Here is a 13,644-nt window from a genome sequence, read left to right as displayed (position 1 = left end):
TCGTAGGAATTCTATGAGTGCTGAAGCTGTTACCACCATGGCTAGTGCTAAAAACCGTGCTACGGTTTTGTAAAAAAAAAAAAAAGGGGGGGGGGGTGTTGTGTCTTCTAATTCTTTTTTTTTCTTTAACATTTATTTATTTTTAAAATTTATATACCGTCTATTACTAGACGGTTTACATATAAACACACATAAAATTCAATACAAACATAAACTGCAACATTATAACATTTTCTCTTAAACTTAAACCTACTAACTTACTAATATAACAGTTACTAAGGACGAAGGAAGTTATCATGCCGCTGTATCGTGCAATGGTACGGCCGCATCTGGAGTACTGTGTCCAGTACTGGTCGCCGTACCTCAAGAAAGACATGGCGGTACTTGAGGGAGTACAAAGAAGAGCAACCAAACTGATAAAGGGAATGGAAAATCTCCCATATACCGACAGATTGAAGCAGTTGGGACTTTTCTCCCTGGAGAAGCGAAGACTTAGAGGAGACATGATAGAAACCTTCAAGATCCTGAAGGGCATAGAAAAAGTAGACAGGGACAGATTTTTCAAATTAAGGGGCACCACAAGCACAAGGGGGCATTGGGGGAAATTGAAAGGGGACAGGTTTAGAACAAACGCTAGGAAGTACTTTTTCACTCAGAGGGTGGTAGATACATGGAACGCGCTTCCAGAGGCTGTTGTAGACAAGAAAACACTAAATGGTTTCAAAGAAGGTTTGGATAGATTCCTAGAAGAAAAAGGGATTGGGGGGTATAGATAGGTATAGACCATTGCTCAGGCAATGGGCCTGATGGGCCGCCGCGGGAGCGGACCGCTGAGCAGGATGGACCTAGGGTCTGCCTCAGCGGAGGCAACTTCTTATGTTCTTATGTTCTTAAATAAAAATGCTGAAACAGTTGTGTTTTTAATAATTTTTAAAAATTTTATCCTGTCTGCACATAGCTGCAACTGACCTAACAATGAATCCATAATTTAATGCAAGCAATGCAAAAGGCAGTTGCCCTAGTGTCACCATATCTCCCCTTTACCATCAAATCCAGTAACTTCTGATTTTCTGATCTCAAGGATCTATTTGGATGATAAGGCATCACAACTTTTTAAAAATACCATGGTGTCTGATGATAGTTTGGTGAACAATGGAAATCACTTTATATTGGACTTAAAATGTAACCAATGTAATTTTTATAACACTGGCGATATATGTGTCGTTCTTTCTGTACCCGTAACCAAACAAGCTGCTGCATTCTGCACGAGCTTCAATGCGCTACACCTCATTTTAGCGATTCTGAGGTAAAGGGTGTTGCGATAATCTGACCTTGATGAAACCATCCCTTGTACAACAGTCCTAACATCAAAATAGGAAATCATTGGCTTCAGTTGATACAACATATGAGGTTGGCTATAATTAAAGCCAACTCTCTGTAAGCAAATAATTATGTGATGTTAATAACCCTTTCTGGGCGGGACACAAATGGTCAGTGAACATCTTTGTCATTGAGTGGGCAATTCTGTAAAAGAGGTTCTAATGAGGCATGCAGTTCTAGAAGGCTCTTTTGTGTGTACAAGGGGGTGCTGAAAAGTTCTCAGCCCAACCAATGATATTGATGTGGTTCAATCAATGATCTGAAACAAATGTCAAAACATAGAATTTTGTTTCTGCAAATTGGCACTTGACGAAATAAGATAACAACACTCTTATCAGCTGTAGTGGCAAAATAATGCTCAGAACTTAGGAAGCTGGTTGGTTGGGCTGAGATCCTTTCAGCACCCCCTCGTATATAACATATTAACATAGTAGTAGATGATGGCAGATAAAGACCCGAATAGTCCATCCAGTCTGCCCAACCTGATTCAATTTAAATTTTTTTAATTTTTTCTTCTTAGCTATTTCTGGGCAAGAATCCAAAGCTCTACCTGGTACTGTGCTTGGGTTCCTACTGCCGAAATCTCCATTAAAATCTACTCCAGCCCATCTACACCCTCCCAGCCATTGAAGCCCTCCCCAGCCCATCCTCCACCATATGGACAAATACAGACACAGACCATGCAAGTCTGCTCAGTACTGGCCTTAGTTCAATTTTTAATATTATTTTCTGATTCTAAATCCTCTATGTTCATCCCACGCTTCTTTGAACTCAGTCACAGTTTTACTCTCCACCACCTCTCTCGGGAGCGCATTCCAGGCATCTACCACCCTCTCTGTAAAGTAGAATTTCCTAACATTGACTTTGAATCTACCACCCCTCAACTTCAAATTATGTCCTCTGGTTTTACCATTTTCCTTTCTCTGGAAAAGTTTATGTTCTACGTTAATATCTTTCAAGTATTTGAAGGTCTGAATCATATCTCCCCTGTCTCTCCTTTCCTCTAGGGTATACATATTCAGGGCTTCCAGTCTCTCCTCATACGTATTCTGGCGCCAGCCTCCTATCATTTTTGTCGCCCTCCTCTGGACCGCTTCAAGTCTTCTTACGTCCTTCGCCAGATACGGTCTCCAAAACTGAACACAATACTCCAAGTGGGGCCTTACCAATGACCTGTACAGGGGCGTCAACACCTTCTTCCTTCTACTGGCTACGCCTCTCTTTATACAGCCCAGCATCCTACTGGCAGCAGCCACTGCCTTGTCACACTGTTTTTTCACCTTTAGAGCTTCGGACACTACCACCCCAAGGTCCCTCTCCCCGTCTGTGCATATCAGCTTCTCTCCTCCTAGCATATACGGTTCCTTCCGATTATTAATCCCCAAATATATTACTCTGCATTTCTTTGCATTGAATTTTAGTTGCCAGGTATTAGACCATTCTTCTAACTTTTGCAGATCCTTTTTCATATTTTCCACTCCCTCTTTGGTGTCTACTAAACAGAGTTTAGAAGACAAGAAGCAGGCCATTTGAAGAAAAGTGGTTTTTACTGTGGCAATCTTCTTGGATCAGAGTGTGGCAAGAAGACTGCCACAGTAATATAAGCCTGGAGGAGATCTGGAAGAGGCAGTGTGGAAAAGCTGCAGGAGAAACAAGTTGTGCACCTGACAGGTAGTGATTTTAATTGGTGGTGTCAGGGAGGGATACTACTCCAAAATCAGGTCTAGAGAATGACAAGGTGACAGAATTCATCACCGTTCCCGTTCCCACGAATAGCTGTGGGAAACCATCCCCATGTCATTCTTTAAGGAGAGAGGGAAGAATGCTGGTGTAGAAGGACTGAGGTTGAGATCGACAGATGCTAAAGAATGACATGAGATGGTTTCCCATGGTTATCTGCGGGGACAGGAACGGTAATTAATTCTGTCGGATCTCTGGAAACTATACCCTCTGTTTTGGAACTTGGTCGTATTAGAAGGCAAACATAAACTGTATGCCTCTGATGTAGACTAGTTGGCGAAATGTGGCCTCATCAGGCACCATTTCCTGGGAGCATTGATTAAAAACCATTTTTCTTCATATGGTCTGCTTCTTGTCTTCTTTCCACGTTGGATCTAGTAGACCAGCTGCCTTGTTACCTTATCATAGTGTTTATGCACACAACACACAAAAAAAATTGCTTATAAAATTACCCCCATAATGGAGGCACTGAATGCAAGCCTATCAAGTGCATATTCATTATGGATGTCCTGAACATTTTATTATTAATATGCAGGGACTGATTAAGAGACCTCTGCACTAGTGCTGCATGAGTTGCGATTCAAATCGATTCACTGATTCACTTCGGGTGATCGATTTGAATTGGCAAAAAAGTGAACTCTCCGATTCCAGTCAGCCCCAAGAACCATTCATGCTTTCCCTCTGCCACCGCCGCCCGCTGGAGTCACTCCCATCTAATGTAACTTCTGGTTTTGCAAAACCGGAAGTTATATCAGAAGGACTTGGGATCGCCGAGCGGACCTCATGCTGGCTCTCTCCTTCGCACTATAAAAGCATTTCTCCTCTCCTCCCCATGATTCCACAGTATAAGTTTAAGAATCGGGTAGGGGGCTGGGGGTAGCTGAGAATCGGGCAGGGGAGCTGGGCAAGCTGAGAATCAGGCAGGGGGGCTGGGGAAGCTTTGGGGATGATTTTCTTTGGGAAGCTATGAATCTATGTTTCTAACTAATTTTACAGCTATGGTATAGTTTGGATTTTCCTATTTTTGACATGATATTGCCTTGGTTAAATAAAATGTTTAAACTTAAACAGCTGTGTCATTGAAAGTGAATCGAATCAAAAAATTGGTTCAACAGGGTGAATCGAATCGAAATTTTTTTTCCTGAATCGGGCAGCACTACTCTGCACATAGTCAATGAGTATTGGACTCAACACAGTTTTCTGCTTCAAGATAATTAGCATTTGCCACTATATGAATCAGTTTGCCACATGATCAGCCAGAGCAAGTGTTGCAGGTAATCAGTGCCAAGGGGTATGTCTAAAAGTAAGACTTGCAGCACGAGAGCATGAGGACTGACACGTACTGTAGCTTGGAAGGCAAGAGTAGACGCATGACATAGAAGCTTCTTTCTTGTACTTCCAATCTTTGAGGTGTCTTAATTGTGCAATCCTTTCTATTTTCTTGTGGCCTAGCTTCAAGTGACATATCCTTCTCTTTACCATTAGAATGAAGTCTCTGGCTACAATTTACAGTGCAGTTCTCTTCTTTGATTGTCTTGAAGAGAAAGTCCTACACCTGTCCTGTTATTCCCCCAGCTCTTATGCACTAATTAATTACACACACACTAGCACTATAGGATGCCAGCCTGCATTATGTAACACAGACTAGGGGTGTGCTGCCCCAAATTTTTCATTTTATATAGTTTGCTCAAGTTGTTCATGTTTTCATTTTTCATTTTGTAAGGCAGGAAGAGTATGCATTCTTCTTAAAGAGCACTAGGAGGCTGATTCTATAAATGGGCTATCTCACAGCCAATCGGAATGCATGTTAAAAAAAAAAAATTCAGGTGGGGAAGGATGCATACATTGTAGGCGTATATTGCATGCCGATGGAGATGCGTAGAGATGCTTACGGATGGCCAAGGCATGGCTTGGTCATAGTCTCCACCGAAAGTGGCCTTGGGGCATCTGTAAGGATCCTTACACAACTCCATAGGCATGAGACAGATGCCTCAAATGTAGGCCTATAAAATGCTGGCCTACATTTAAGGCATCTGTTAGTAAAAGTAGATGCGATTCTCTACATAACACTGATGCGAGATTGACATGCGATCAGCGGCCTTTTCTTAGGCAGCCGCTGAGATTGGCATTTTTTAGAGAATCAGACCCACACTGTTTTCCTGGTAGCACACGTATGCTTGCACTCAGGGCAGGATTAATTCATCGAGGGCCCCTAGGCACACAAGTATACTGGGCTCCCTAGCCCTGCCCCGCCCTGCTCCACCCCCTGCCTTGCCCCCTTTTATTTACCTGTTTTCTTTACTTCTTTATTTCCACTTGTATTTCTTTTGTCCTTTTATTATAAAATTCAAAACAAACAACAAAGATTACCATACCAGTGCACAGTTTTAGTTATATGCAAGCCTCAAACATCTCTGAACAAAACCCCCCTTCCTTCCCTTCCCACCTATTTGCCCAGGACTTTAACTCTGAACCCTTTCCATACGTATATAAAAGTGTTCAAATACATAAGTCTATATTAATAACCAAGTTTGCAACTCCTCTCAACTGCCTCACTCCATGTCGTCCAACTTTAACCCATATGTATGTATAAACAACCAAATCTGTATCTCCTCTGGTGTGTTCCACATGTATGTTAATTTGTAACAAAACAACAAGGCAAGTGGTCCACCAAAGAATCCAATGTGGAACAAAAGAAGATCGGCAGACAATAAGGAGATTCAAATCAGGTTTATTCAAGGTGCTCCCAGGAACCATGCCTGATGCATTTCGCCAAACAAGGCTGGTCAATGCTAACAGAAAACCATGTCTTTCATATACACAGAACCACCCTCACACAGTATGGAATAAGTAATCACAAACTACCCTCATTTTTTTTACAAAAGCACGGAAGAGGTTCTGCGCTGTTCAAAGCATTCAGCTTGTGTTACAAACTGAAGGAACGGTATAGTTTAGGGGGGGGTGAAGAAACAGCGGTGCATATTAGAGAATGACACGGTGGTTGTTACCCGTGGCTAGCTGCTAGTAGCCACGGGTAACCCGCCGAAACGGGGAAAGAAAAAATAGTTGTCTCTGCGGGGACAAGGCCATTCACCACCCCGTGAAGCGGTGAATGGGCTTCTCTCCGCAGTGAGGCAATCAAGGATCGCGCGGTCCAGCAGCCCCCACCCGCCCGATCGCAGCGTTCCGCCATCTCCCTCCCTCCACCTCACCTTAGATGTAGAGTTTGTCAGTTTTCTTTTTCGCCCAGCCACACGCATTTAAAAAGCCGCACACGCACGGCTGCTCAAGTTGATCAATCTTCTTCTCTCCTGCAACTTCCTGTTTCCGGTTGCGTCAGAGGAGAATATTGAACAAATAAGCAGCTACGCGTGCGCGGCTTTTTGAACGCGTGCAGCTGGGCAAAAAAGAAAGCCGGCAAACTCTACATCTAAGGTGAGGTGAAGGGAGGGAGTTGGCAGAATGCAGCAATCGGCCGGGTGTCTGCTGTTTTTGTATCACTGCCTGCCTGCGCTCACGTTCCAGATCCTCCTGTTGCCCATTGTACTGCAGCATCTGCATGACTATGTGCTCAGGTGGGCATTTTTAGTGTGCACAATTGACCTGATTTGAGCTATAGGTAAACATGGGGGACACGTCATTGCAAGGGAGGACAAGTCAATTGATTTATTTATTTTATGTTCTGTTTTTACTACAGGGCAGAGGCACTGTCAAAGATTCTCAGTGCAGTAGTAGTAGTGGCAGGACTCTCTTCTGTCTTCATGATGTTTCGCACCTTCAGCCCTCTGTCATATGGCCAACCTACCCTCTCAGCAGCAGAGCTTCACGAGCTGCGTTGGAAAGACAGCTGGGATATCCTAGTGCAGAAGCAGTAGCATTGATAATTTGCAGACATCTGTGTCTGCTGGACCGCGCGCGGCTCACACTAGGAAGGAGGGAGTGAAAGGGAAAGAGATTCTGGGCCAAGGGGATGAAGAGGGAGAGAAAGAAACCCACAGCAGGAAAGAAAGGGGAGGACAGGCAGGTGAATCAGATGCTGGAAGCAGGGGGGGGGTGAAAGAAAGAGGGAAAGGAACTAGATGGGGTTGAAGAGAAGAGACACATTGGTGTGGAAGAGAGGGGAAATCTGCACACAGGAAGGTAACAGAAACAGAGGGGAAATTATGTGCATGGGGGCATAGGGACAGAGACATAAAGGGGACATACATGCCATGGGGATGATATATGGACACAGGGGGGAAATGCCAGATACATAGGGGAGATATTAGAAATGGGGAAAATAGGAACACAGAAGCGAGATTGTTTGGGGACCGAGCTCGCAGGCTCCAGCGGCTTGCACAAATTACATTGATTGTAACATGACATGGAAGTAAGAGGGAGGGAGGTAGATAGGCCGCGCAAGAGGAGCTGAAGGGTGGTAGAAAGGAACAGATGGTAAAGGAGGGAGGGAAGGGTGGTGGTTGAAAGGAGTAGAACAAACATGGTGGTGACGGGGCGGTGAAGGGTACGGTGAGCCGGGGACGGGGCAGTGACGGGGACTGATTTTTTCCCCATGTCATTCTCTAGTGCATATCCCCCAATACTGAATAAAATATAAAGATAGCAGATGTAAATTTGAAAAAAAGAGAAATACCAAATCACTTTACAAATTAACAACTAAAAATGAAACAAAAAATGGAAAATAAGATATTACCATTTTATTGGACTAATACATTTTTTAAATTAGCTTTCAGAGGTCAAACCCTCTTTCCTTAGGTCAGTAAAGTATACTACTGTTACAGTATCCTGTCCTGATTTGAGGAAGGAGAATTTGGTCTCTGAAAGTTAGTCAAAAATGTATTAAAATTAGTCCAATAAAATGATCACCGTATTTCTATTTTCTATTTCTAAACATTTATCAACACAGCTATAATACTACTTTATCCTAAAGCAAAAAAATAGAATTTTTTTCTACCTTTGTTATGTGGTTTCTGCTTTCCTCATCTTCTTGTCATTCTCTTTCTTCCATCCACTGTGTGCCCCTTCTAGAAACTGTCTGTCTCTCCCTGTCTCTTGACCCCCCCTTCCCTTTGGTCTGGCATCCATCATCTTCCCTCTGTTCCCTCAAGGTCTGGCATCTCTCTCCTTTCATATCTCTTTCCCTCCCCCCTGTGGTTGTTAGCATCTCTCTCTTCTCATTTCCTCCGCTGAGATCTGATATCTCTGTCTCCTTCCCCGTTCTCTGACATCCTTCTCTCCTCTTTCTTCCCTTTCCTTTTCTTCTCTGGTCTTCTTTCTTTATTTTCTGCTTCCGTCTAAATTAAATTCTTTCTTATTATGCAGTCCTCTGTTTCCCTCTTTCCACTGTGTCTACCCACAGCATGCCTTCACCCCTTCACTATCTTACTAACTCTATCTTCTTCCCCCATCCAGCATATGTCCTTTTTCTCTATCCCTCCTTCCATCCAGTATGTGTTCTCATTCTCCACTTCCATTCATCATTTGCTCTCCCTTCTCCCCATTTCCATCATCTGTCCTCTTCTCTCTCCCCCTTCTCCCCACTTCCATCATCTGCCCTCTTCTCTATCTCCCTTTTCCCCACTTCCATCATCTGCCCTCTTTTCTCCATCCACCACAAGCTCATCTCTCTCCCTTCCTCTCATCTTTCTTCCGATTTTGGCAACAAAATCGGCAATGCCCCCCCCTGCAATGACGTTCAAGATCAGCAACAGGCCCCTGCCAGCATCAACAGCACTTCAAATCAGCAACGCAATGCTCAGTCCAAAGCTTCCCTCTGACTCGAACTGCCTGGGTGGAAAAGGAAGCTGTGTCAGAGGGAGTTTTGGGCTAAGCACCGTATTGCTGATATGAAATGCTGTTGATGCCAGGGGGAGAAGGAGGCCCATTGCCAATCTTGAGTGCTGGAGGAGGAGCCCGTTGCTGATCTTGAGTGCCGGGGAGGGGGGGGCTGTTGCCGATCTTGAGTGCTCGGGAGGGGCCCGTTGCTGATAATCGCTGTTTGGAAAAAAAAAAGGGGGGGGCTCTCTCACAGTTTCGGGCCCTAGGCATGTGACTCTTGGGCCTATTGATTAATCCGACCTTGCTTGCACTGCTAGATTAGAGGAAGAATTCTATAAATGGTGCCTAGCATTAGGTGCTAGATCTGTACTAAACTACCATTCTGTAAAGTGTCCTTTATAGAATATAAGTTTTTTAGCCTGTTACATTAACGGGTGCTAGAATAGATGTGTAGACTTAGGCATTTCTTTCTATACATCTTTCTTTCTTTCTGTATATCGGTCTTTCTCTCTCCCTCCTTGCCCCCTTTCTTTGTCTGTCTTTCTTTCTGTCTCTCTCCCTGGCCCACTGTCTATCTTTCTTTCTGTCTTTCCCCCCTGTCCAGCAGTACCCCTTCCCTGCTCCCCCTGTCCAGCAGTAGCCCTTCTCCCTTTCTTTTACCTCCCCCTATCCAGCAGCACCCCTTCCCTGCTCCCCCTGTACAGCAGTAGCCCTTCTCCCTTACTTTTACCTCCCCCCCTGTTTAGCAGTACCCCTTCCCTGCTCCCCTGTCCAACAGTAGCCCTTCTCCCTTCCTTTTACCTCCCCCTGTCCAGCAGCACTCCACACAACGCCGAAGAGAAACAGTCATGTTCCCACACACTGTAGGTGCGCCTGATAGAGAAACTGCTGCTTTTTACCTTTTGTCGCCTCATCTTCCATGTCAGAAAATAAAAAAACAAGAGGGCATTCGGAAAAGTTGAAAGGGGGCAAATTCAAAACAAATGCTAGGAAGTTCTTCTTTACACAACGTGTAGTGGACACCTGGAATACAATTCCAGAGGACGTTATAGGGCAGAGTACGGTACTGGGGTTCAAGAAAGGATTAGACAAATTCCTGCTGGAAAAGGGGATAGAGGGGTATAGATAGAAATTTACTGCACAGGTCCTGGACCTGTTGGGCCGCCGCGTGAGTGGACTGCTGGGCGCGATGGACCTCAGGTCTGACCCAGCAGAAGCATTTCTTATGTTCTTATGTTCTTATGACACCACTCCCGCTATAACGCAGCAGCCAGACCGGAAGAGCAGAAACCCCCTCTCCCTTCCCCCTACTCGCTCTGCACGCACGCTCCCTACAGCCCATAGCACATCAACCACAGCAGCCAACTGCCAGCGCTCGGTGGTATACTGCGTATGCGCAGGCACGGCGCCATGGATCATGGACCCACAGAGTTTGAAGTGCGCATGCGCACTAAGGGTTTTATTATAGCGGATTAGTTTAGCGAGGATCTTGCACCTAACTTTCAGCACAGAACTTATGCCTGCTGAAACCTGGTGTAAATTTTGGCAGGCAACTAATGGCAGTTGGGTATCTAAATGACCCTATTCTGCGCCGACTAGAACATCACTTAGTGCAATTATGTATAAGGCATGCGCCATGTATAGAATCAGACTTAGTAGCTGTATGCATCACTAACATTTAAGTGCACCCATTTAGGCCAAGGAAAACCAGGCCTAAGTACCTGCATCTAAGCTGTGTGTGGATTGGGTGTATTCTATATCAGTGAACTTAACTTTTAGGAACATCCACGATCCACCCATGCTCCTCCCATGGCCATGCCCCTTTTGAGATTCTCACACAAGAACTAGCATGCACCACTTTATAGAATGCACCTACCAAGTTGTGTATATAACTTCTAATTAGTGCCAATTTTTGTCAATTATTAGGTGTTAATTGCCAATTATCAGTGCTGATTAGCTTGTTAAACAATTGAATTGCACATGCAACTTGGGTCATGCTAAATAGAATCCGGGCCTTAGTGTGCACTAATGCAAATATGCTAGCTGGAAAAAGCTTTCATGCCTATTTCCCACCCATGACATGCCCCCTTCCCAAAAAATAACAAATAGTACAGTGGTACCTTGGTTTACGAGCATAATTCGTTCCAGAAGCATGCTCGTAAACCAAAATACTCGTATATCAAAGCGATTTTCCCCATAGGAACTAAGGGAAACTCGCTTGATTTGTTCCCACCCACCCCTATCCCCCGAGGCCAGCGGCGTTGCTCTATCCCCCCTCCACGAGAACTGGCATTACTGCCTCTGAAGGTTTAGCACATGCTCAAGACCTGCAAATTCACGCTCTCTTCGAGATTCTCGGAGATCTCAGAGAGATCGTAAACTCGCAGGCCTTGAGCATGCGCAGATGCTCAAGGCCCAGCAAAGAAGAGGAGGCCGATCTTCGGGCACCGGCACCAATGCACAGGACATGCCGGTGCCGGTGCCGAGGCCGAGATGGAAGTAAGAAGCCTGTTTGGGTGGGTCTGGGGGACTTCAGATCACGGCGGGGGGGGTGTGCCGGATGGTGGGGGGGGTGCCGAATCGCAGCGGGGGGGGAGTGCTGGATCGCGGGGGGGGGGGCTGGGGTTTGCCGGATCGCGGGGGGGGGGCCACTCGTAAATCGAGGCACGCTCGGTTTCCGAGGTGCCGATTTTGCGAATGTTTTGCTCGTCTTGCAAAACACTCGCAAACCGGTGTACTCGTAAACCGAGGTACCACTGTACATGATTAGTGTGTGCTGACAGCAAATTATCACAAAATGCTCTTTTTTAATGCATGAAGTGTGTGCTAGTACTTAACATGATTTAATAAAACAGCACTTAATTGGATAATGATTTCTAATTTGGTAGTCCAAATTATTCTAATGATCATTTAAAAAAAATTATATACTATATTGGTATTTCATCTTTTAACATGCCACTTTATGTTTTCATGAAAGGATGGATGTAATGTAGTCTTTTTCTTTTTCATTTTAGACCACCATGCACCTGAATGCAATTGTACAACAAATGTCTGCTTCATATTTTCACAAGGCATCTACTACCTTTATCCTTTCACAATAGAGTATCACATTTTAGCATCTACGATGCTCTATGTCTTATGGAAGAATATCGGGCGTACAGTCCAACAACAGTACCATAATAAGATGCAGTTTCGTTTTCGTGGTGCAATAGTTGGCACAATTTTAGGACTGTTCGTACTGACCATCACGATTGCAATTGTTGTTGTGTACCTCATTCAAATTGGACGTTCCAAAAGCAAGAGTGAATCAGCACTTACTATGTTTTATTTGTATGGTATCACCGTATTGACTCTAATGTGCACTGCTGGAACTGCTAGCCTGTTGATATCAAGAACTGGTGAGAGATCACTGGATGACTCAGAGAGCCCTTCCAGAAAGTTAGATGTAAATTTATTAGTTGGCTCTGCGTGTGGCTCTTGGTTTATTTCTTGGGGATCAATCTTGGCCATTATCTGTGCACACACCCACCCAAAATACACATGGTATAATCTACCATATTCTATATTGGTGATCATTGAGAAATATGTTCAGAATTTATTTATTGTAGAATGTGTACATCACAAAGAAGAGAATTTGAATGATGACGTTAAAACTATTGAAAGAATAATCACGGTAACCAATGAGAGCACTCTGTCCCTCGCACCTTCCTATGAAACAGTTTACAGTGAAACCAACCTGATTTTCAACAAACTCTTGGCTCAGGGGTCCAATACAAATGCTTCCCCCACTGAAAGCTGTGGTGAAGAGAGAAAAAGAAGTCAAGGAAATAACAGCTGTATTAGACTCCCGGTTCTTCACTTCCCAACTCCCGACACCACGAGCTCAAAGCTCAGTAAGAAGAGATGGATTCTGAAGAACACTGCGGCATTCTTGTTCCTCTGCAATATATCGGTAAGACATTTCATTAGGCTACTTGATAAGTAGTTTAAGAAAAGTACCACTATGTCTTTTCTAGGAAGCAATGTGAAGATACCTCATCAAGCAAAGGGAATGTTTGGACTGATATATAGAGTAGTGGACTTTGCTTTGAGGGAGGAGCTCATCTGGGGGATTGGATTAGGGGGTTGGGGGAATTAGGGGGATCTGCAAAGAGAGTTTGGGTGCAATCATGGGGTGGTGGGTAAGAGGATTAGATTTGGGAATTTGGGAAAACAGGATGTCATGAAGATTCAATCACGGGTGGTGGTAGGGAGAGGGGCAATGATCAGCATTATTTAGGCTGTGACTTGCCCAGGGTCACAGAGTGCTGAGATTGTAGCTTTAACCACTGGTTACCCCTCACTATATGAATTGAATTTAAACTATTATGTCTAATTGTTAAGACTATCTATGGATTATGTATCCCTCATATCTTTTTGGGTTTATACTGTCTAGACCACAGTCACCATGCAACGGCAAATCAGACTGGAAGGAGCTTGGTGTATAGCCCCAGACTATTGTACAAAATGTGCTCAGTAAGAACAAGGTCCATCAAGCCCAGTATGATGTCTGTGACTCTTTTTGTGAATTACTTGTTTCATTTTACAATAAATTTTATTGTATGCTGCTGCGATAAAAGCTCAGATGCTCATAGAATTCCTATGCTCAATATGTAAATAAATGGTTTCTAAGGTACTCAGTAAACGTCTTATGTCACCTTAATAAATGTTTTCAATAATTTTATAGTCTGTTTAATAGACCTCAGA

General features: G+C 44.1%; 1 protein-coding gene across 1 annotated transcript in view; it reads left to right on the top strand.

The window, feature by feature from the left end:
* Window positions 1–13,644, top strand: part of OTOP1 (otopetrin 1) — a 60,003-nt gene that overhangs the window by 34,693 nt on the left and 11,666 nt on the right. The window contains exon 5 of the mRNA XM_033959489.1: window positions 11,913–12,850. Within this exon, the coding sequence (XP_033815380.1) occupies window positions 11,913–12,850 (938 nt within the window). The remainder of the gene's footprint in view (window positions 1–11,912; window positions 12,851–13,644) is intronic.

This window comes from Geotrypetes seraphini, chromosome 1 (genome assembly GCF_902459505.1).
Source record: "Geotrypetes seraphini chromosome 1, aGeoSer1.1, whole genome shotgun sequence".
Taxonomy (NCBI): Eukaryota; Metazoa; Chordata; class Amphibia; order Gymnophiona; family Dermophiidae; genus Geotrypetes; species Geotrypetes seraphini.
The sequence above is the reverse complement of the archived record's forward strand: the minus strand, read 5'-3'. Positions and strand labels throughout refer to the sequence as shown.